At 25.6% G+C, this 24,070-nt stretch overlaps 2 protein-coding genes across 2 annotated transcripts; one reads left to right on the forward strand and one right to left on the reverse strand.

Moving 5' to 3' along the window:
• Positions 1–4,529: 4,529 nt before the first annotated feature.
• LOC126899731 (cyclin-K-like) lies at positions 4,530–8,784 on the reverse strand. Its single transcript, XM_050674863.1, has 7 exons — positions 8,204–8,784; positions 7,197–7,328; positions 6,725–6,830; positions 6,575–6,632; positions 6,257–6,429; positions 6,044–6,199; positions 4,530–5,619 (listed from the first exon to the last, which is right to left on the reverse strand). The coding sequence occupies exons 1-7, from the start codon at positions 8,420–8,422 to the stop codon at positions 4,691–4,693; spliced, it is 1,773 nt and encodes a 590-aa protein (XP_050530820.1). The 5' UTR covers positions 8,423–8,784; the 3' UTR covers positions 4,530–4,690.
• Positions 8,785–10,336: 1,552 nt separating this feature from the next.
• On the forward strand, positions 10,337–18,492 carry LOC126899737 (uncharacterized). Its single transcript, XM_050674879.1, has 3 exons — positions 10,337–10,640; positions 12,409–12,618; positions 18,326–18,492. The coding sequence occupies exons 1-3, from the start codon at positions 10,541–10,543 to the stop codon at positions 18,439–18,441; spliced, it is 426 nt and encodes a 141-aa protein (XP_050530836.1). The 5' UTR covers positions 10,337–10,540; the 3' UTR covers positions 18,442–18,492.
• Positions 18,493–24,070: the final 5,578 nt, after the last annotated feature.

Below are 24,070 nucleotides of genomic sequence, written 5' to 3' on the forward strand. Positions count from 1 at the left end.
AAAGTGGTAACAGACAAAAAAAAAAATAAACAAATAAAAAAAAAAAGCCAGCACAGTGGGGGCGTGGCATAGTTGGGTCCAGTATATATTTAATCTGACAGTGATTAAAATCACTATCATAAGAAACGCTTCGATGCAAATCTGTAGATAGTGTTTAATTCTAAGAAATTGGTAGATAATTACAAAAACAACATCAACTTCTATTTCCTTAATTATATCCAGATTAGTAATTCTGTTACTTATATATTATATAATTTATATAATTAATTGTTTTCAAATTATTATCGATTTTTAATGTTAAAAGTAATAATTTTTAACCTACTTTTTTTTGTGCTTTAAAGTGAAAGTTTATAATAATAAAAAAAAAAAATAATTAATTACCATAACTTTTAGCTCAATTTGCAAGAAGTTTGATACTGACATCATTAAATAGAAAAAATGGTATTGTTAAGATTAATATGCAACCAGGACATTTTATAATTACTATTTAAAGTAAATTTTTTATTTTATCCATTGTTAAATTCAGGTGAAACTAAAAATAATTTTTTATTTAGATTTATGATTTATATAGCAACATGTTACGAAAAAATTTGAAATGTTGTAGACTGGTAGTAGGCCAGTGAACGAAGGAAAAATGGCGGAAAAAATTCCCAACCAAATTTTTTTTTAAAGTTGAATTAAGATATGTATAATGACATACTAAAAGTCCTCATCGATTGGACTTGAGCTTTTTTTTTTACAGCCTCGCAAAAGTTCAAAAATATGAGCTTTTTTAATTTTCTCAAAAAATATTTAACTGACAAAAAAAAGTTTCGTACAAAAGTTATTTAAAAAATAATTTTAAACAAAAAAGGTATCCTATATTTTTTCATTTAAACAAATATTTTTCGAGTTACATTACATTTAATATGAGTACTAAAATTTATTTTCCAATTTTTTTCATTTTACGGTTACTTTTTATCATGTTATACTTACATTAGACACAATTTTATAAATGCATATGTATGTATGTGTGAGTTTATTTATTTATAGTATCATTAAAGTGTAGTGTATATTAAGATACAACCGATAGAGTAATTAATTGATTTGACGCTATATTGTTTAAACCCGACTAAACGCTAAATTGTATATTCCCAAACAACAATTATATTATGTCAATTGCCACCGGAATTTCTGATAATCTTTTTCTTTTTCTTTGCCTTAATCCCAACTACTTGGGGTCGGCCACCTTCATCCTAAACTTCCACTTGACACGATCTCACACATCTTTTACGCTCACATCAACTGTCCTCAAATCGCATTCAATAGCATCCCTCCAATTCTTTTTTGGTCTTCCTCTACCTCTTCTTCCTTCAACATTAATTTCTATAACTGTTCTTACAGCTTCTGATTTTCCTCTCCTCATAACATAATCAAACCATCCAAGTCTATTTTCTCTCATCTTATACACGATTGACGCTACACTTACACTCCCTCTTATATGCTCGTTCCTTATTCTATCTTTTCTAGTCACTCCACTCATCCAACTAAGCATTTTCATCTCTGCTACACTCATTCTCTGCTCTACTTTCTTATCAATCGCTCAATATTCTGAACCATACATCATAACTAGCCTCACTACATTGTTGTAGAATTTACCTTTTAGCCTCATTGGAAATCTTTTATCGCATAAGACACCAGACGCTTCTCTCTACTTCAACCACCCACACTTAATCCTGTGTCTTACATTCTCGTCAATACCATCGCTATTTTGCACTATTGATCATAAATACTTAAAACTTTCTACCTCTCCATTCACACTCTCGCCTATTGTCACTGATCTCCTCATTTCACCTACCTCATGTTCTCTTTTGTCAACCCAACCAGAATTTCTGGTAATGATAAAATTAATTGTCATAAAGTGTCTAAAATTGGTCTTGTTCTAGTAAACTCAATGGTGGATAATAACTTTCATGATATAAATCTTAAAAGGTCAAATAAAGTTATAACTGTGTCTTAAATAACTTCTATTGTTAAAATCAATAATGAAATAATTAAAGTAAACCCACTGCTACTATTTCAACTAATCTCTATTTAAAAAAAAAAATCAGCAGTGTCCCGGCACAGTGTGTATAATTGGGTGAAGTATAGATGATATGTGACAGTGATTAAAATCATTATCAAAAAACAATGCCTTGATGCAAATCTGTAGATAGTGTTTAATTTAAAAATTTTAATGGATTATTACAAAAGCTACATGATCTCCTATTTCCTTATTTATATCCTAAACACAAGTTATATGAATTACTAGTGCAAAGTATGTAATCGATGGAGGATTTCTCCACTATAAAGTTATTTGACAAATGTATCAAACAAAATTTTTTTCCATTTTCTTATTCATCTTCCCATTCTAAATTTTGACAGAATATATCTTCAACAAAAGTAAAATTTTCTTAATCTTCAATCTTTATTTCTATTGAATTTGTACACCATTGACCTTTGCAATGTTCACATATAATAGAACATTTAAACCTTGTTTTTGCAGCCACAATTTTTACCACCTCCAGCACCAGACTAAAGGCCGTTTTATGACAATTATCTTTATTATTAGCAGAAATTCCGGTGGCAATTGACATAATATAATTGTTGTTTGGGAATGTACAATTTAGCGTTTAGTCGGGTTTAAACAATATAGCGTCAAATCAATTAATTACTCTATCGGTTGTATCTTAATATACACTACACTTTAATGATACTATAAATAAATAAACTCACACATACATACATATGCATTTATAACATTGTGTCTAATGTAAGTATAACATGATAAAAAGTAACCGTAAAATGAAAAAAATTGGAAAATAAATTTTAGTACTCATATTAAATGTAATGTAACTCGAAAAATATTTGTTTAAATGAAAAAATATAGGATACCTTTTTTGTTTAAAATTATTTTTTAAATAACTTTTGTACGAAATTTTTTTTTGTCAGTTAAATATTTTTTGAGAAAATTAAAAAAGCTCATATTTTTGAACTTTTGCGAGGCTGTAAAAAAAAAGCTCAAGTCCAATCGATGAGGACTTTTAGTATGTCATTATACATATCTTAATTCAACTTTAAAAAAAAAAAAAATTTGGTTGGGAATTTTTTCCGCCATTCGCCAAAATTACTCCTTCGTTGACTGGCCTATAGTAGCACACACAAAAAGAGTAAAAAAATTAATAAATTTAAAAGTAAAATTATATAATATCAAATCTAATTCGATAATATACTTTAAAAATATTAGAAATGAATGATTTTAATTGTTTGTATGGATAAAGCTGGTTAAGCTACTTGTTATTTGATTAAGGGATTTTTTTTCAATTTTTAAGGGTAATATCTTCAACTAAATACGAATTGTAATAATTTGAAATATCGTTGATAAAAGTAGGTCAAGTGAGGGTTGGCAAAATAAATCATAGCCACAAAAAAAACTACACAGTAAAATAATATTAACATGAATAAGAAATTTCTTCTCACGAGGGTAGACTATAGTGATGGTATCTTTGATATTTATTGAAGTTACTGAATCGAAATGAGATAAAAATCAAATGATTTGAAAATTGTTTTCTAACTCAAAAAAAATGCAAAATATTAATCGCCTCAGGCGGAATCGAACCTCGTAACCTAAGCGTGAAAGACACAAGTGTTACCGATACGGCAACTGTTCGTCGCGAGATAAAATGAGCAATTTAACCTAAATCAAATTTAAAAATTACTTTTTCGATTTTAAAAAAGCAAAAAAATTTAAATAAGTTTAATTTCTTGTGTCTTATAAATTTTATTCTATGTCAATTAAATTATATAATATTCATGAAAGTCAGTATATTGCCCTTATAAGATATTTTAAAATAAAATAACATATAAAACCTAGGATTTTAATACAAAAATAGCATATTTTTTAATACGGTATCCATTTGCGCATAGAAGATAGGTCGTCGGGACAAATTTTTTTTTTAATTTTTGAGTACATGACATAAGCTTTAATTTTATGTATGTTTAAAGGACGCAGTATTTCCGGAACACTTTCAAAAGTTCAGTTGAAAAAGTTAGTTTTTGTAAAAAAGTTACTTTTTTAAATCCCCCCTATGAGCAGGTTAAGTGTTAGATTTTCAAAAAAATGATATCAAATGAAAGGAAAATATCTAAGGTTTTAGTATAAAAAAAATGATGTTGATTTTTGAAAAATTTATTGAAATTTTAAGAAAAAAAAGTGAAAAAAATGACAAAATTTACTGATTTTTAAATTTGTAATTTTTTTGGAGATTTCCCCCATTTGCGGGGAACGAGGGAAAATTTTTTCTATTTTTAAGGGTAATTTCTTCAACTAGATACGATTTGTGATCTTTTGACATATCGTTGAAAGAAATTGGTCCAGTGAGAGCTGAGAAAAAGTTGAGACAGACATAAAAAAAAAAAAGCATATCATTGTAAAATTAATATCTTCTCAGCTTCGCATTAAAGCTAAAAGTATTTAGTGCTATATATATTTGTAAGAAATAAACTGTTAATTATTAAAAAATGTTGTATATATAATTTTAATTTATAGTAATTTAACTACATTTCAGTCATTTCATTAAAAGATTTTTTAAAACTTTATTAATATTAAAATAACCCTATAGATATTATTTACCTAATACATAATAATTTTACTTAAAAAAAGTGTCAACAGTTATCTTTTTTGATAAGGATGATTTCGGATTGGAGGCCGGTTCTGATATACAGGCGGTGGTCGATTATTTCTATTGTTGAAACCTCGATTTGCAGGTAAATGAGGTCTATACTGTTGATAAGATGGATCTGGATAATGTGTGCCATTTTCATTGTAATGTTGACCATCATTATAACTTTGAGAAACACTTCCATAGTTTGGTCCACCATAAGAACCATCTATATACTTTTGTCGGTTATCATCAAATGGTTCTTGAAATCCTCCATCTGTCATTTCATACTCATTATAAGTTTGAAGAGGAGGAGGAGGAGGAGGAGGTTGAGTAATATTTTGTCTTTGATTATAGCTTTCATTATAAGGTGGTCGTTGTGGAGCAGCTTCACCCATGTATGATATACCCATTGGAGGCATTGATTCGTGTGGTCGATAAGGTGATGGTGCTGTGTTCATCATATTTGAAGGTTGAGGTGGAAACATAGGATTCAGATATGGCTGTTGTGGATTTCCTGGCATAGGAGCATAAGGATACATTGGAGGAAAATTACCTGGTGGAATTGGTGGTGGTTGCATAGGAGGATGGGGTAAAGAAGTAACATTTTGTGGAACTATTATCATTTGGTTAGGATTTGGTGGTAAAGGTGGTTGAGATGGTGGTGGCGGTGGTCTTTCTGGTAATGGTGGCCTAGTAGATGGTAAAGGAGGATGTTTTTGAGTTGTCTGTTGTACAAGTAACTTTGGTGGAGTGGGTGGAGGTTGCAAAACTTGTTTTTGTATACTCTGAGTTTTTGTTGTGGCAACAGAATTTACTTGTGGTTTAGTTCCAGGTGGCACAGGCACAATTGATTTTATTGGTGTATTGCTAGTCTGTGATGCTAAAAGTTTAACATTTTTAGTCATTGCTGCTTGCATTGTTTGTTCAGATGTTAAGCCTAGAAATAATATAAAATATAAGAATAAGCTATTACATTATTTAAGAAAAAATTAATATTATAATACTTTATAGTTAATTCATTATCTCTGATCAATGAATAAAAATGAACAATAAAATACAACTACAATAATATCCAATTGCTTTTGAATGAAAATATTCAAGTAGTACTTCTTTTTGCAATAAATAAGATATAAAAATATTGTAGCAAGTTTTGAATCAAAATTAATATAGAAATTACAGATTTTAGAATAATTAAGTGTCACATAGAAATTAATCTAAATTAAACTAGTATCTAAGATATTTTACATGGAAAATTATATAAATAATTTAATATAACTTATGAATAATAATTGAAATTAATTCTAATTATTATATATATATTATAATTCTAAAGAATAAAATTTTAAGTAAATAATATTTACTGTATTTTACAGCCATTTTTTGTAGTAATAACTTTTGATAAATAGATTGCGGAGGTATAATTTTCTTAGGTACAATAAATTTATCTTGAGGTGGTGGAGATGGAAGTGATTTTTCAACTGGAGATGAGTAAAGATCAAGTACTTGATGACAGATATCTATAATAAAATGGAGTAAATTAAAATGTTTAATAATTTACAATGTACAAGATTTACCTTCTAATAAATCCATGTTCATGCCTTGTACAAACATATCCCACCAACGTAGATGATGTGGCATACGACCTTGCCAATCATTTAATTCAAATTTACTAAGTTTACATGCAAGGTATATTAATGAAACAGCAATAATTTCAGGTTCCCATTGTAAACAAAGAGTTGTACATAAACTAAAATTATTCATAAATTTAAAAATTAACCATAATCAAAAGCTAGTTTTTAAACAAAGCTAACTTTTTTCTGTAAAAAGAATTAACTTTTATATGAAATAGGAATTAAATTTCCTACAATTTATATTATAATAAATATTATTACCTGTCGTTTACAAAAGTCCATGCCATTTGAACCATTTTAGTCAGTTTTGCTTTATCTCCTAGGGTATATAAATAGAAAATATACATAAATAGTATAATTATATAGTTAATTAAAATTGTCTTTAATAAAAAAAAAAAGTTTAAAATTAACCTTTCAAGCATTTAGCATATTTCAACAAAAATTGATAAGGATGGTCAACTTGCAAATCAAATTTAATAGTCTGAAGTATGATACGTTCAAGAACCATTACTTCTTCCTACAATAACATAATAATAAAAATAAGAAGTAGAAAATATATTTATATATATGTATTTACTTTTTGTTAATAAATTTACCTGTGATTTAATTTTATCGGGTCAATCTCAATTTTAATTTTTAAGATTACTTGAAAGGCTCTATGAAAAAATAAGACCTCCAAATTTTTTCAGATTTTATTAAGATAATAATAACAACAATATACCAATATAATTAAATAATTTTTTTTATTATTATTTAACTTCATAACTTAATCACTATAAATAATAACAATGTATTCTTTCAATATAAGAAAAAATTTTGCTGGTTTAAAGTAGCTAAAAATTGAGATTGACACATTAAGTTCTAATAGAAATTTATTATTTACTTTAGGATCCAAACCAAGAGTTTCATATTTGACTTCTGGCAGTAGTGCTTTTGCTATCTTAATAATATCTTTACACTTTTTAGGAGTTTCTTCAACTTTACCAGCAAGGAACAAACAACAACATGCTGTAAGCTATAATATTTCAAAATTGAATGAAAATGTTTAAATGTAGCATAAATAACATAGGGTTAAAAAAGTTAATTCTTAAATATAAATATTAGTATAATTTATAAGTTATTATTGTTAATGTAATTAGCATGGCCACATTAGCACATTTGTCTTTTTGATGAAATAATTACTTGGTGATGTTAAAAATCCTTAATCGTTTGTAGGGTTATAAAAATTTTCTTTGTGTACAAGATGATTGATTGAGGATTAAAAAATGATATAATATATTATAATTTTTTCTTTTCAATAGTTATAAGTGTTCTATGTTCTATCATTTTCAAATAATGTTCAATCAAAACTAATTAAAAAGTTAAACACTTAAAAGTTTGTATATAATACTAATATATAGTCATACACAAACCATTTATATTCACCAAAATTGAATGTTTATGAATGAATTTGAAAGTGCCTACTCATAAAGTACTTATATCCAAGATTATTAATTTGGAAATTGAAAATCTTAACTATTCCTTATTTATCTTAAGTTCAAAGTGTTATAATCTTCCATTTATATATCATTTATTATGACAAATTTTGAGATCATTTATCTGTTCTAGCTTAGATAATCAATTTGAGCCTTTCACATTCCAAAACTTCCAGAGGATACAAATCTAGCCCAAATAAAATCTATTTTAACTCAACATACTAAGAAGTTTGGGGTCAACAAATTCTAACTATCACATCAAATGTTAGATCAGTTAATATAAAATTGAAAGTTTTAATAAAAAAAAAAATCTTCAAAAAAGTAAAAAGGGGTTTCAACATTTTTTATAGTTAAAAGGCATTAATAGTAAAAAAGTTGAATGTGTCATGACTTCTAAAAAATGTATTTAACTTACATATCGTGGAAAAGTATTAAAAGAATGATACATGTAAAAACGATGGAAGTACACAACACCAGTAGCCATGGTATTATACCCTAAATCCATTTTGGTTCCCGCATCAATGATAAAACGTGCACCTTCTTGTCGATATCGACATTCTAGTTCATATGGTATACCATCTTGAGCCGATGCTGTTCGATGTAATTCGTCCTTATCAAAATACCAAAACGCCATATTATAAGTAATTAATTTTTAAAACATTTAAATCATTTAACAATTAACTTTTCCATAAAACAGTCATTCTTGTAGATCCATGTTTATTTTTATGAAAACAGACGCAAAGAACGAATACACGAACAATCGTAATGGTTTTACGATGATGTCCGGCACTTCGTTATAATCCGGACATCGGATGGTTGTTATCAATCTAATAACAAAATTGTTATCATTAGAGATATAACATACAATTTGATTACATAAAGTATAATATGTGAATCTTAAAAATCCACGGGGATCCTCCTTAATTACCACGTTACAACACTAACTAAATAATTTAATATTCTGTTGTTTAAGTGAAAAAAATATTTCTCAAAAATTTCTTTATAAATTATGTATATAATTATATATACTTAAAAAATCTATTAACTAGAACAAAATTTCTTTAACAAATATATAAATTTAAACGAAATTTAATAATAGGATAAAACGTGAAATAAATCTTTAAAAATAAAAATACATAATAGAAACTATAGGCGTTTAAATTTTAAATGAAGTCCTAGAATTTGGGGTTCTAGAATCACTCCCTGTAGTTACACCACTAATGATCATCTTTTGTGTCACAAACAATTCAAGTGGATATTCCATTTTTTCCAACATTTCTTCACCAAAACATTTTTGATCATTTGTATGGTTGTGATTTTAACTCCTCATATCCATTAGTAAATCTCAAATTTCAATAAATTTCGGAAAAGTCACATTGAATTAGTGAACTTGAGCTCCACATCTTCAAATCTATCTAAAAATAGATATAATAGCGGATTATCAACAATTTTTGTAATGGGTTCAAAAAAAAATTATATAACATATAATGTACAATATTTAATATATAAAATAAATACGTCGATGTCTGAAAGGTTGATACTTAGTTGAAAGAGTTGTACTTAGATGACACTAAGGGTGTGATTACCTCAGGTGGCATTTTATAAAGAGAACCATTATTTCATATGATAAATCTTTTGTTAATGGATAATGTAAATAGGTTATAAAAAGTTATTAATANTATTTCATATGATAAATCTTTTGTTAATGGATAATGTAAATAGGTTATAAAAAGTTATTAATAATAATTCTAATTAGAGAATAAATAAAAAAAAAATAGAATTTATAAACTATGTTTTCTTTTATATTTATAAAAAAAATTTACTTTAAAAAAGTGTTTTAATTAATGTAGGGATGAAAAAATTGGACAACTCCCAAGTGGCTAATTTTAAATACATCTCTGACATTTCATTTATATACTGATAATCAGATAGATATTAATTTAGAAATAACCGATTATTGTTTTTTGGGGAACTGTAAATGGTTATTATCAAGAGGTTCCTACAAGTAAATTTTTGCAGACTTTTATCTTAATAATGAAATAATAATCATAAAAAAGGGTCTCATCAATTTATTCAACATAATCCCAAGGTGGATTTTTCCACCTTGGTGAGTTCTCACTATCGATTCTATCTAATTTTCATATAACCAATCTCCACCGTTCCCCTTAATCCAGATCTGCAGCAATGAAGTAGGCATAGTTACATAATTCAAGGGGTATGCTGTAACTCAATTATTCTTTAGAATGAACATTCATCTACATATTTCCAATATTACAATATGTGACATCCAACCGTTGCATGATGATTATTACGTTTGTTTTCCCAACGACTGACAGTCAATAGACCATAATATTTTTTTATTGTTCTTTTTTTTTAGTTACAAGATACGGTCCAACACAATTAACTGGAACGCGTTGCTTAAACCCCACTCAGTTCCGGAAACGGTCGCGGATCAGAATGAAAGTGTTTCTTCCTAATTAAATCAGCAGCATATAATAACTATTATAGTGGGAATGAAAGGGGAAAAACAAGATTTTTTAAACTAATGTTGATAATTTTCAGTTGATCAAAAAGTGCGATTATTGAATCACACGGTTTGTGTTGTGTTATAATTGTTTGTATGATACTTTTTTTAGATATATTTTCTATTGAAAGCTGAGTATTATTTATCAATAATACTAATACAGATTTCACACAAATAGTAGACTAAATTAAATTATCTGATAGCATTTCATTAACCCTATTACACATCATGATACCTACTCATAATTTAACGAAATTATTGTTAGTCATTGGAGTTCTGTTTATTCTTGCGTGTAGTGTAAGCTCACGATCATCAAATCCAAATAAAGGTAAAATAAACACTTTTAATTAAGTAATTTTTTTTATAAAGTTGTATATCAATTTATAAGAATACTAAATAATGAAACATTGTATTTGTTCAATTTTAAGTAATATTTTAATTAAATTTTCTTCAAGCAGTTTACTTCTTTTATAAACGTTCAACTAACAAATAATCTTGGGTGAATATATTATTTATATAAATGATTATTTATAATCATTTTTATGTTAGATGTTAACCACAAATAAAACAGTCTTCAAATATCTTGTTTATATTTCTGTGTAACTTTCTGCACTTATGAATTACTGGTTTCAAAACTTGAATCAACAATTTATTCAAGGTGAAAGTCAAATGTTAATGACATTGATTTAAAAACATAGGTAAACTTCGATTTTACTTTAATTATGATATATTTGTTGAATATAATAAATTCAGAAAGCCTATTTGTACTAGTATAAGTGAAATAGAAGAAGTTTTTTAATAGTTGACAATTAAGTAGATGTTCGCAAATAAATAAAATAAAAACGTAAAAATAAAAATGCAACTAGGCCTCTTAAAATCTCAAGTTTTAAATAATTTAATGAGTTATTTTACTAATGTGCTTAGATAATTATTTTTAAAAATAAACTAAAAAATTATTTTAATTTCACAAAACTTCAAATTTCTAATTTATACATCGTTTAAGGTGAAATTTAGTATTTTAGCGAGTATTAATTACCTAAAAAGTTCTTAAAAAAACTACTTAATTTCTCACGAAAAAAACCTAAGCAATTCACAGAATACAATAATTTTCATCTAACTCCATTTCTATTTCAAAAAAAAAATTATGATTTAATTTTTAAAATTCTTAAGTATTTTCAGACCCTTTTAAAAATGTTTTTATTTAATGAAATAAACATATATTGACGTTTTTACAATAGTGATAATAATAAAAAAATTATAATGAAATTGAATATAAAATTTTAAAAACAATTCCTTTTTAAGTACAAATCCTGAAAACACTGGTTTTATTAATTTATTATATTTAAAATTGATGTTATTTTCATTTGGATTAATTTTTTATTTAAGAAAAAGTAAATAAAAATCTATACTAACGTATAATCTAAACCTGAAGCCTTGAGTTTCTAAATATTAAAATATTTTTAAACTCCAATAAATATATGAAAAAAGGTTTTCAGATAATTCAATTATAATAGCTGTTTAGGACCATTGGGCTTCTAAAGAATATATTAGAATTATTCTAGTATATTATATCTTACATAAATTAATTAGGTAAGATATGTTTATGAATAAAATACACATACACATATGTATTTTTAAACAAAACATATCTGTAGTAATGCAAGTTTATCAGGGTCAAATTAAGAACTATATGGACCCTGGGGCGGTTCTTAAGATGTGTTTCTCAATGCAGCCCAGACAGGAAAATCAGAAAATATCGTAACCATTTTTATTTAAAAATATATGTTAGCAGACTAGTAAAATTCAAAACGGGTTCCAAAATACCACTCCTCCCTTAATCTGGTCCTGACATTTTTTAACTTGTTAAACACTCCTAACAATATTTAAAAAATTATATTCATGATCATATAAAAAATAACATTTTGCACTCTCAATTTTATTTTACAGATTTCACCTAAGGCGCATAATATACATATATTTTACTTATTAACAATGTTTGCTTATAATTTTTGTAAAATGACGTATTCTTTATTCTTAGCATTAAATTGATCATATCAGACCAAATTCTATGATAAAATTTTAAAAAATTTTAACAGACAGTCGACCCGTAAAAGAACCTAGTTCTTCAGAATTAGATTCTCTACCAGAAAATGAAAATCAAGAAGAATCATTGAATGACTTGCAATTAGGTAGTCAATCAGGACTTAAGCGTCGTCCCAATAGATGCCCTTTATGTGATTCCAGCGTATACAGTTATTGTTCTGACAAATTATTGCATGATGCTTGTTGTTGCTTGGATCCACAAGGTAAAAAAATATGTTATTGTGGTAAATTTTTACAAAGACAAAGCATAAAATAAATGAACAATTACAATTACTGTTTTTATGTTTGATAACATTTAATTAAAATGTAATGAAATTTTTGCTAAAAAAAATTAGTTTCACAATTTTACTCTTAATTAGTTGATAAAATGTTTTTTTTTATTTTTGATGTGTTAATAACATGTGTGACGGACTATCTTGTTTTGTTAAACAGAAAATAATATGGTAGGAATAGGGTGAATGTGCTCAACAATACCACAACTGCCCTCACTTGGATGTGAATCAAATGTGTTTTCATTGAATAAGTCGATAAGCTCTATCATTTTTTTGATTTTAATGTAAACATTAATGTTTAAAACTTGTAAGCAAGTAAATTTCGATTGACATAACCTTGACTATCTATTCTTGTTTTCTCCCTTTTAATAGGTATGATCAAGAGTAAGGTCAAGGTTATTTTACCTCTTTATATAATTATTTTTTTTTTAGAAAATAATATAATTCCTTATAATATATTATAAAAATTTCTTTTATTTAATATTAGGTAAATAACAGTAGACAAAATAATTAAATATATATTTGTATACATTAGATATTAAAAATTATATCTTCTGACTCTGTAGCTGGATTAAAAATTGAAATGAAATTTTATTATTATCCACAAACAACTAGATACCAATATTTGATTGTGTTAATTATATTTTCTCACCACCCAAAAAAGTATATATATATATAAGAATAATATATATATATTTTTTCATTTATATGCGGCTTTGTTGGCAACGTTACATGCAACTTAGTTAAGGCCAATAATATAAGCAGGGGCGTAGCGAAGTAATTTTTTTAAGAGGGCAACCTAATCCATTTTTTCTGACTTTAATATTTAATTTAGCTGACTATAATATTAAATAAGAGTATTTTTGACCGATGAGATAACTTTATCGACAATCGCCTTTTACCATTTTAGTTTTACCTATAAAAGTCGAGATATTTTTTCAACGCAAGTTACTGAAAATAGTTCAATATACAAAGGATAATAAACGGAGTTTTTTTCCTTTTAAAATATATTTTTATGTAACCTCAAATATAATTATTTGAAATGTTTGGTAAATATCTATAGAATTCCTCATTTACACTTATACTAAGGAACACGCAGTATGATTATTTTATTATATTTCACACAATATCTAAGTTTAATGTATAAAATTTTATAAAAATTTGGTCCTATCCCTTACTTCTTTAAAATAGTATCAGCTTTAGTTTTCATAACAGAAACTAGTTTACAAATAAAGAAATGATCTAACAAAGGAAATTATAAGTCGTTCACAACTTTTGAAATGTTACTAATACTTTATTATTAAGAAGACCGGAAGTGAAAAGCGGGTCTGTTTACTTTTATTTTTAGGCATTTATGATTCGCACCACTCCTCTCACTATATTATAAAATTGTTAATATCGTTTATTGATATTAATTTAACGAGGAGATATAGGAGATAGGACCAATATATTTATAGAACATAGAATACTGTTAACTTCTGAAAGAAAAAAATATAACATGTCATAATTTTTTAGTTATAACGTGAGTCATATTTGACTTGCATTAACAAAATATTTAAAAAAATTTTCTAATTAACATCAATATGGGTCTATCGAAATACGCTTAACTGAAGTACACGTCTAACATTAGTGAAAATATATTGCGTACCACCAACTGCATATCGATGAGAAATCATATATATAAATCCATATATTAGATGAATTTTATCTTTGATAATTTTTACTAAAAATACCCTGTCTAGTGTAATAGTCGATTTATGTACTTCGAAGAACAAAGAAAAACGACTGTTAATTATAAATCAATTAGACGTGTAAAAATTATTTGTTACAAGAATACTTGTGCATTTGACATATGTGACGTCAAGATACAATAAAATAAGTCTCGAGGGTTCGGTTTTCTTACATTGTCGGTTATTCGGTTGCGGCGGCGACACGTGTACCTGTCGACGGATTCTCGTGGAGGAGACGGACGTCGGTTTTTACCGTCGCGTCGTCTTGCCCAACACAAATTTTAATGGGCACTACATGATAAATGTAGTCGCTGCCGAAAAGCAAGTTTTGACCGCCACCTGCGACTCAACCGAAATACAGTGCCGATGGCTGTTTCGGAGAGTGTCACTACTTTTGGTAAACAGTGACGGCCGACGGCGGTAATCGAACATCGGACGTTCCATCAGTTCGTACAATTTATTCACATCGCATCTTATTAATATAAATATGCCAAAGTTTTGAATATTTCATGTAAATATTATTCAGAGATGAAGACAATTATTGAAACGTATAGACAGTCCAGTAGCTAGATTTTCATTTCATTGGGGTGGTGGTAAAAGAAAATTTTACCTCACCATACAATACTGTCAAGTTTTTAAATTTCTTACTATAATGTGATTTTGTGAGATTTTCGGCGTTTCTGATCCGATGGAAAACCTCTAAATAGGTGTTATGTATAAAAATTGCTTTATAAGAAAAATTCAATTCACTATCTGTAAGACCTAACTATGGCTATCCTTTTGTTAATATGAAAAAATTTAAATAATAAAAAAGTTCATTTCTTATTATCTTATTTAAGTAAATTATATAATTTATGAATTATAATGTAAAATAGTATTTTACATTAGTAGATCGACACATACAGACGACCCAAATTTGATAAGACACTGATTTCTTCAAATAATATGGAGTTATAAATGTTTGTAAAAAGAAAAATATTAACTTCAAAAAGCTCTACAGCAATATGTATTCAAATAAATTTTTTTTCATACCTTCAAATTTAAAAATTCTTTAAATTTTACTATCTTAAACGGGAACTCACATATTTAAATTGATAATATGATATAAATTAAAAAGTTACAAATAATTTAGTTCTTACAAGAATTGTAGAATTGTAAATTGTTCATCCATTATGGCATTTTAAATACATATCTACATTAGATAATTAAAATGCTATAGCGGATAAATGGTCGTCGAATGAAAAAATTGTTTGTAATAAATTTTTCAATTATATCATCAATTTAAGTATAGGTTCCCGTTTGAGAAAATACAATTAAATGTTTTTTAACTTTGAAGGCTGAAGATGAAAAAAAAGTATTAACTTAATATTATTTCTCTTTACAGAATTTTAAAAACCCTATAATATTTTAGGAAATAAGTGTCTTACCAAATTTTGATTACTCTGTATATGATGGGAGTGTATTTCGAAACTTTGAATCGCCAATTCATATTTCTGATGCCGAATTACACTATAATAACCAGAGTTTATCAATGAACAAATCCCTGTGAATTCTTCAGATGATTTTGCAAGACTTTTATTCAATTATTTATACATATTACATATTTATACGTATTTTTAAAGTAGTGCAGTAGAAATATAAAAAAAAATTCTTACAGATATTGTTGTCCTAAGAATTTTAGTTGTGCTATCAATACTTAAAAAATGTAATGATTTCGTCATGTCATTTAATTACATTGATCGCTCTGCATACTAAAATGCCACCTTTAACAATTTTTCCATTACCTAAAATAATCTATATTATTTAAAATATATCAATTATTATAATACTTTAATGGTATGTAATAATTGAAAAATATCATTGAGGATTAAAAAATTACAGACTTTTAATAACTGTAAATCGTTCTATAATGTGTCGAAAAATCCGTTTAAGTACATTTAAAATGCAATTTCAAGTTTTTTGACAACTATTGCATTTAATGTTTTTTTGTTGAGATTGTTATTGATTTAGTTTTGTAATCTGTATTTTTTTAATTATATAACACAAATAGTTAATTCATAGTTAATAATTGGTTATTTATAAAGATATGAATCATAGTAATACTTGGATTTTAATATCTGTAAGTATTCAATAGTAGTTTAAGCTTAATTAACGAATGTTTTATGAGACTTAAAGGGAAAAAACGATTACTGTTTTAAATTGAATGATTGGCACAAATAAACATACAATGTAGAAAAAGTATTTTAATATTTTTTTGTATTTGAATATTAAATTAATTTCTTTTAGATTAAATTATTTTAATTTAATTTTGTATTTGTCATGTTTTTAATTACAAAGAATTCTATATATTAATATACAAAGTATTGAATTTTATCTGTCAACGCTTATAACTTCTGAACTAATTAAAATTTCATGAATATATATATATATATATATATATATATATACATAAATTTAAATTTAAATAAATTTTGTTCTTTTAGACTACTTTCCGTGTAGGTATTTTCCACCCGGGTTTCGTATCTATTTTATATATTAAAATTCTTATAACTTAATAAGTACTTGTTCTAATATTATTAGAAAAATTGTTTGTAAGAAAAGTATTAAAAAATGGCATTCGAAGTTTTGGAGAAAAAAAATAAAAAATAATAAATTATCATTTTATTTTTTCTTATCATTGATAAAAATAATAAATTTAATTTTTTTTCCTTACGCTACCCTTTTTATTTACTTATATAAAGTAAACAATTGAAAACTAACGTAATTTCTATGTATAATAAAAATGTGTTCAAATCTCAATATTTTGAAATTTTTTCTATTCAATTTTTTTCTTTTAAATATATTTTCAGTACACTAATAATTTTGTTATACACAATGAAATTTTAATGTCTTATAGATATTTTTAAACCAATGACAGATAAAGTAATTCGATTTCACAAAAACTATTATTTGTTTAGCTATACACAGAAAAATTTTTTATTTGAGTATAAATTAAGTTAATAATAAAAATAATTTTTTATAGAAAGAAAATATAATATATTTTATCTAAACAACTTTTCAAGCCTAATTCAAGCTTATGATAAGAATTTTTTACAATGATATAAGCCCTAATTAGTAAAAACGTTTATTTACCTAGTAGCTATATATTGATAACTATTATTTTTGTACGTTAACAGGTATATTGGCGATTGAGAGACAGCTGTATAACCGTGTAATTTTATTTGCAACAAGAGTAGGTAGTATAATGTAACCAAAAAGTAAAATTAAAAAAATTATGAGAAAGCTTTATAAATATAGATTTAAAGTTAAACCTTTAGGTATTATAAATTCAATTAAGGTCCTAGAGCCTAAGGGTGTTAAAATCAATATTGCAAGTGTTTTATTTATTTATTATATAAAAATGTAAAAAAATTCGTAAAATTTAAATATTATGAGGATGAAATTGAAGTAGACACTAGATTCATAATACCTATGCCGAAAAAACACTTGACACTAGAAATATATTTTGTTATAAAATAGCCATATATAAATAGTTGATTAAGCCCCTACAAATTAGAAATTAGCCTCCCAAGCATTTTGACAATTTTTGCGCTGATCACAAATTTTAGTATTTATCTTATTTTTGTTTATCAACTACATTACAAACTCTTTCGTTTGAAAAGCGCAGAACATAATGCGAAAGGATAAATCGCTAACATTCTATTATTATGAAAGTACAATGGTAATCAAATTTGTATTCTTATGTTTAAATTAAATTTACATTTTTCTACTGAGATATTATTAAAAATGTTAGCTACTAAATGTAGTTCATATTAAAATAAGTAAGCAATAAACAATTAAACATTTGACAAACTAAAGAAAACTTAGTTTAACAAAAACCTATTTAATTATTTTTAATTTTATTACAGACTTACCAAATGAATGCCAATTTGCTGATTGCAGTTTTCTTCATTCAAATACGTGCAAAGAACACCGTCTTATAACTGCTTGCTGTTGTAACCAGTTCACAGCGCATAAAAAATAATTATTTTCTCAGATATGCTTCTAAATATTTTTTATATTTACTCTATTGCAACTGTTATTATTAACATAGCACTATTATTACACGATTTAGGGTTAAATACTATTTTATTATTTGGATGTTGAAACAGTTTCTAGACTTCCGATGTTTTTAATAACATTTGAATAAAAGAAATATATTTTATAATATTTATTAAAAATAATTTTTTTATATAAACGTTTTATTCGCACAATAATATTTATATAAATATATATATAGCGTGAACCAATATTCAAAATTTACTAGTTTATAAAATTCTCCCGTAATCCAAGACCAAATTTTAAACAAGATTACGTAGTATTTAAAATTTTAATGAGTGTAAAGAATTACTAGATGCATCAGATCGACTGCAAGTGTAAACATTTTATTAGATCAATAGGGTAGAGCCTATTACAAATAATAGGGATATAAGTTAAAGAAAAGATGATAAATTAAATGAAATTATGGTTTTAGTTATTATTGAGGTGGACATGATGCCCATGCACTCAGACCTGTTGGTCCATTGTGCGCAATTGAATCTTGTAATTTTCTTAAACTTGATTAATCAGTACTTTTAACAATTTTTAAGACGTCTTACAAATATAAATATTAAGTATTAAATTGTAATACCAAAATATTTAATATAAATTTATTCTACAATCCTATTAATTACCAAATGTTATTCTTATAATTACAAAACATTAATGACGTACACAAGAGAGTTGTTAAGTCTACAGCCACCTCAATATGATCGAGTTATATTCAATAATTACAATTAATAGTGTGTGACTTTGGTGTCAGTAACAGTAGGTTAGGTAAAAAAAAGCTTTTAGCGTACCGTGCTTGTTTTGACGTATCATAGAACAATATTAAAAAAGTAAAATCGAGTTATTTATAATATAAATAAAAAATGTATAACAAAACCCATCAGTTTCATATCAAAAATTAAATTTATGTTATTTAGTCATAAGAAATTAAATTTTTTTTTTTGTGTTAACAAGCACAGATAGTTAAGACTAAAAACTACATCACTTACCGAAAAATTTTAACAAATTAAAAAAAAGAATAAACAATAAATTTGAAATAGCTAATCAATTAATAATAATTATTTTGTACCAATAAAAATATATTTACTTAAAATTATAATTGAATACTATCTTTGATGACTATATTAAAGATGAATGAAGTTTTATTTTATAACAAGTAGTTAAATCAATTATATGTAATATAATACGTACTTTTTAGGTATGCATATAATTATTAATTTAAGTGTGAATATTTTTTAGAAAATTATTGAGATTACAGAAATTAGTTTTATATATACAAAATATAAATATTATTGAATTAAATTAATGTTATTTTAAACTATACTTATTTTCCGTGTACTTACTAAATATATACTAAAAAAACATTACGCAGTTAAGTAGTAGTTTACGTCCTAGAGATTATAATAAATAAGTAAAAGACAGGAAATTATGACAACTAAAAATTAAGTATTCGATGAAACACGTGGGACCTTGCTAATTTTTAACATTCTTGTGCCTACTTATAATGATTAATAGAAAATATGCAGATATAGAAAATTATAATTAAGCAACTTTATAAGTAGGGAATATTATAAAATATATCTAATAAATACTAAATGATATGAATTAGTTTCAATTTTTTTATTTGACATTATTTTTGTATATTTTTTATTTTTATTTAATATATTTAGCTAAATAGGATATCTAAGGTTCATTTGATAATACATAGAATATGTGTAATCAACTACTTTAATTTTTTTTTTATTTTAGTAATATATTATACTAAGGTGAATTAATTTTTATAGATTTAAAAAAACAACATTAATTTTTAAGAATATTCAATTTGATGATAGGTAAATGAGTTGTAGCAGATTCATTTTTTTGTAAAATACAATTAGAATTTAAAAAATTCATGGTGTTAGAGCTATTTTTTTTTCACTACAAAATGTTATTAATTTACTATTAATACGTTCTTTAAGTGTAAAAACTGGTACGACAACTATTTATTATTTGAATACTTTAAATAAATAAAAATGGAATAAAAAATGAACAGATGACCCTACCCTATAGTAATGCAAAATTGATATTACTCTGTGTTAATTACTGTTATAATTTAGTAAAAACAGTAAATAATAAATTTATTTAACGATATTAAAACAAAACGAAAAATTAAACATATTGCAAAAATTATACAATAACATTACTGAATTTAGGTTGCGATGAATGATGAGCTTGGATCATGATTTTTTTAAAAATTATTCTTAATAATTGTTCATATTCAATGAGTTAAAATGTAAAAAAGTTAAACTAACAAGTAAGTTTTGTAAGTTTTGGGAGGGCTTAGCTCCATTCCTTAATGAACGTATACAAGTACAAATCCAGAAAATTTATTTGTAGGAGATCATTACACTATACTTGACTAGAAAATATAATTTTTTTTTCAAATTTTAAATTTGAGAAAATTTCTCCCTAAAAAAACGAGGTACGACACTCAAATGAGTATTAAAATTGTGATGTAGTAGGTTTTTGGTAAGAGGATGATTTTCCTAATGTTAAAACCCCTAATTAACAGTTTTCTATCCGTGTTTAGCTAAAATAGCTCATTATTCTATATTGCCTATGATAAATTATTATTTTAGGTAAAAAATCATCTAACAGGTTTTGGTATTATCCACCTATTTAAAAATTCTGGATGCGCTATTGGTAATTATAAATAACAGTGGTATAGCCAAGATTTTTAATAAATCATAGCAATAACAAGTATTTTAAATATATAATTACACCTCATTTAAATAAAAAATTTAATTATTAAAAATATCATATCAACAGCATAGTGAAAAAAAGAGTTAAGTGTTTTTGGTCAAAATTGAGTTAATTATATAATTACAAGTCACTAGATTGTATTAAAAAAGTTGTAATTCATGTTATGCATTTGAAATAATTTCGACAAAAAAAAAAATGCACTTAATTCTTTTTTGCACAAAACCATCAATTTGTGAAATTGATCTAAAAATTTTATAAATAATTAATAATTGACTCAGGTAGGAAACATTTAATTATCTATCAAGGTAGTCAATTATAATGAACATCAAACTGCCAACTGTCTAATAACATTTTATAAAAAATAAAATATAATTAGATTGCTCATATTATAATATCCACGCATTTTAAATGAGTTAACTTAAGTTTTCAAAAAATTCTGAATTATACTTATAACTTTTAAGAATAATTTCTTTAAAAAGGATTTATTAAGCAACCCTAAAAATAAAATAGAATAAGGGAAATAAATGGTCATTTATAAAAGACAATGTGAAAGCTGTGATACGTGTTATATTGGCTAAACTAAAGAAAAAGAGGGAGTTAGATTTAAAGAACATTTAAGAAATATTAAACTTTAATTTTTCAAAAACATTATTTTATAATGATGTTTAAAGTATACCGAGAAATACTTTATGATGAACATACGAAAATATCTTAAAATAAAGAGCAAATCCTTGAAGAAAGATAGAACCGACTTAAAAACTCAATTAACTTATCAACTAAAGCATTTTAAAAAGAAAACGACATCCAACAGTAAAAATGTAATGTTTAATGGTTGGTACAGGGAAGCTATAGAAAGAAGCGCAGGAAAAAAATTTGAAATGATATAAGATCCAAATTCTGATAATATATCGGTACTCAACAACTTAAGACAAAAATGCATGGACATATTAATGATATGCATAATGGAATTAAATTAGGATAGCTACTATAGAAAAGGTTATTATGACTCGGGCAAGTTGTTTAAGTTAAACTTTCTCTTTAAACGATCAAAAAAGGTCTGTATCATACGCATTGAAACATAGTTGTCTAGTACATGTGATGAAGAAAAAATGGCTTGTCTTTAAAGAAGAGAATTGAGAAGGATTTATAGACCTATTTTAAAAAATGAATTGCAGAAGAAAAATGAATGGAGAATTGTAACAAATTTATTAAAAACCTTGAACCAATGCACTATGACAGCATATTTTAAGGAATTTTGACTGAGTTGAAGTAATAGAAGATTATTTACGATGTGAATTCGTATTAAACTCCTAAAGAAACAGACATGTAGCCACCAGAGGGTGAAATACATCCTATATATTCCAATGTGCGCTATTCCTGAGAATTTAGCAAAATCATTATTAGGACTAGCGAAAGAGTACACAGATTTGTAGTTTTATCATTTAATAAAATTTCTTTACTTAAAGTTTAAATTAATGTTTAAAAAAAAAGATGATAAACTGTTTTGAAATTGAACGTTATCACTCTTATAATACTTACATTAAAAGAAGTACCACGAGAGGTCCTTTTGGAGCCACAAATTAATATTATTTTGCCAGTAAAAAAGGCACAACTATTAACCAAAGGTGGCAGTTTTCACTAAGTGACACTTATGCCATGTATGTTATATGTTAAAACGCTCTGTGTTATGAGTAATCAAATCTAGTGAGTATGCCATGTCTCAGAGTCCTTAAAGGACTGTAAAAGCGAAAAAAAAAAGTAAATACTGTAGATAGTAATGTAACGTTACTATTCAGTATCTTCAAAATTGGTCATATTTTCCGAAAGTTGTATGATTTTTGGAGTAATTATTTGATGTTCCTAGAAATTAAGTTTTCGGATATTTTTTATTTTTCATCTTATAATACATTGAGTAAACTTTAATTTAAAAAAGATATAAAAAAAAACTGATGAAATAATGTAACTCTCTCCTAGTATTTTGGATTATGTTTGGATTTTCAAAAAATATGTCTTCGGCTTGGCAATGTCTAAAATATTTTTAATGGAAATTTCTTAATGATCTGATTTGGTTTTTAAAAGTTGTTTTAACATAAAATGAAAACTCAAAATATTAATATCGACTGATTTGTAACAATCGCAATTTTTTGGATTATTATGATTTTAATAGTTATTATAATAATTAAAGGGAATTTTTCAAAATATTAGCGTTGATAGCTTCAACTAGTTACGACTTTAAATCTTTTGACGTATTGTTGAGTAAAATTGTCAATCCAGTAATGTCCGAGTATTCATATGACAGATATATATATATATATAATAAAATTAATCCTCAATAAAAAACTAATCGTGAAAAAGGATAAGTTCTAATGCCCTTTTTCCTAAAAAAAGTTCACCCCTCAATATAGTGATATCTACGAGTTATATTATGCTCAAGTTTGCTCTATTTTTAGATCATAAGCTCAATCCTAATTTCGCGAACAATATTACTCCTTTATTCGTATTGCTTAAAATTTATCTAGTTTTTAAATAAAACATAAAACAGATTTTACCATAATTTCCATTGAATCTCGCGAAGGGATCTGAATGTTTTCCTTTTATGAATCAAACCATCTTAAGGGAGGTTTGTATGGATAGTAAATTTAAAAATAAGTCTACGCATTCGTATTATGAATAAATTCATATGTCAAATGAAAATTGCTGACTACATTTTATCTCACTATGTAATATAAAAACAAATAAATAAATTTACACTTTATCACAAAATCAATATGCTTTCTAATTGGCAAGTAATTATTATATAAATTTCAGTTTCAAATAATGAAAAT

The sequence above is a fragment of the Daktulosphaira vitifoliae genome, unplaced genomic scaffold, assembly GCF_025091365.1.
Source record: "Daktulosphaira vitifoliae isolate Bord-2020 unplaced genomic scaffold, ASM2509136v1 Scaffold_2, whole genome shotgun sequence".
Lineage (NCBI taxonomy): Eukaryota > Metazoa > Arthropoda > Insecta > Hemiptera > Phylloxeridae > Daktulosphaira > Daktulosphaira vitifoliae.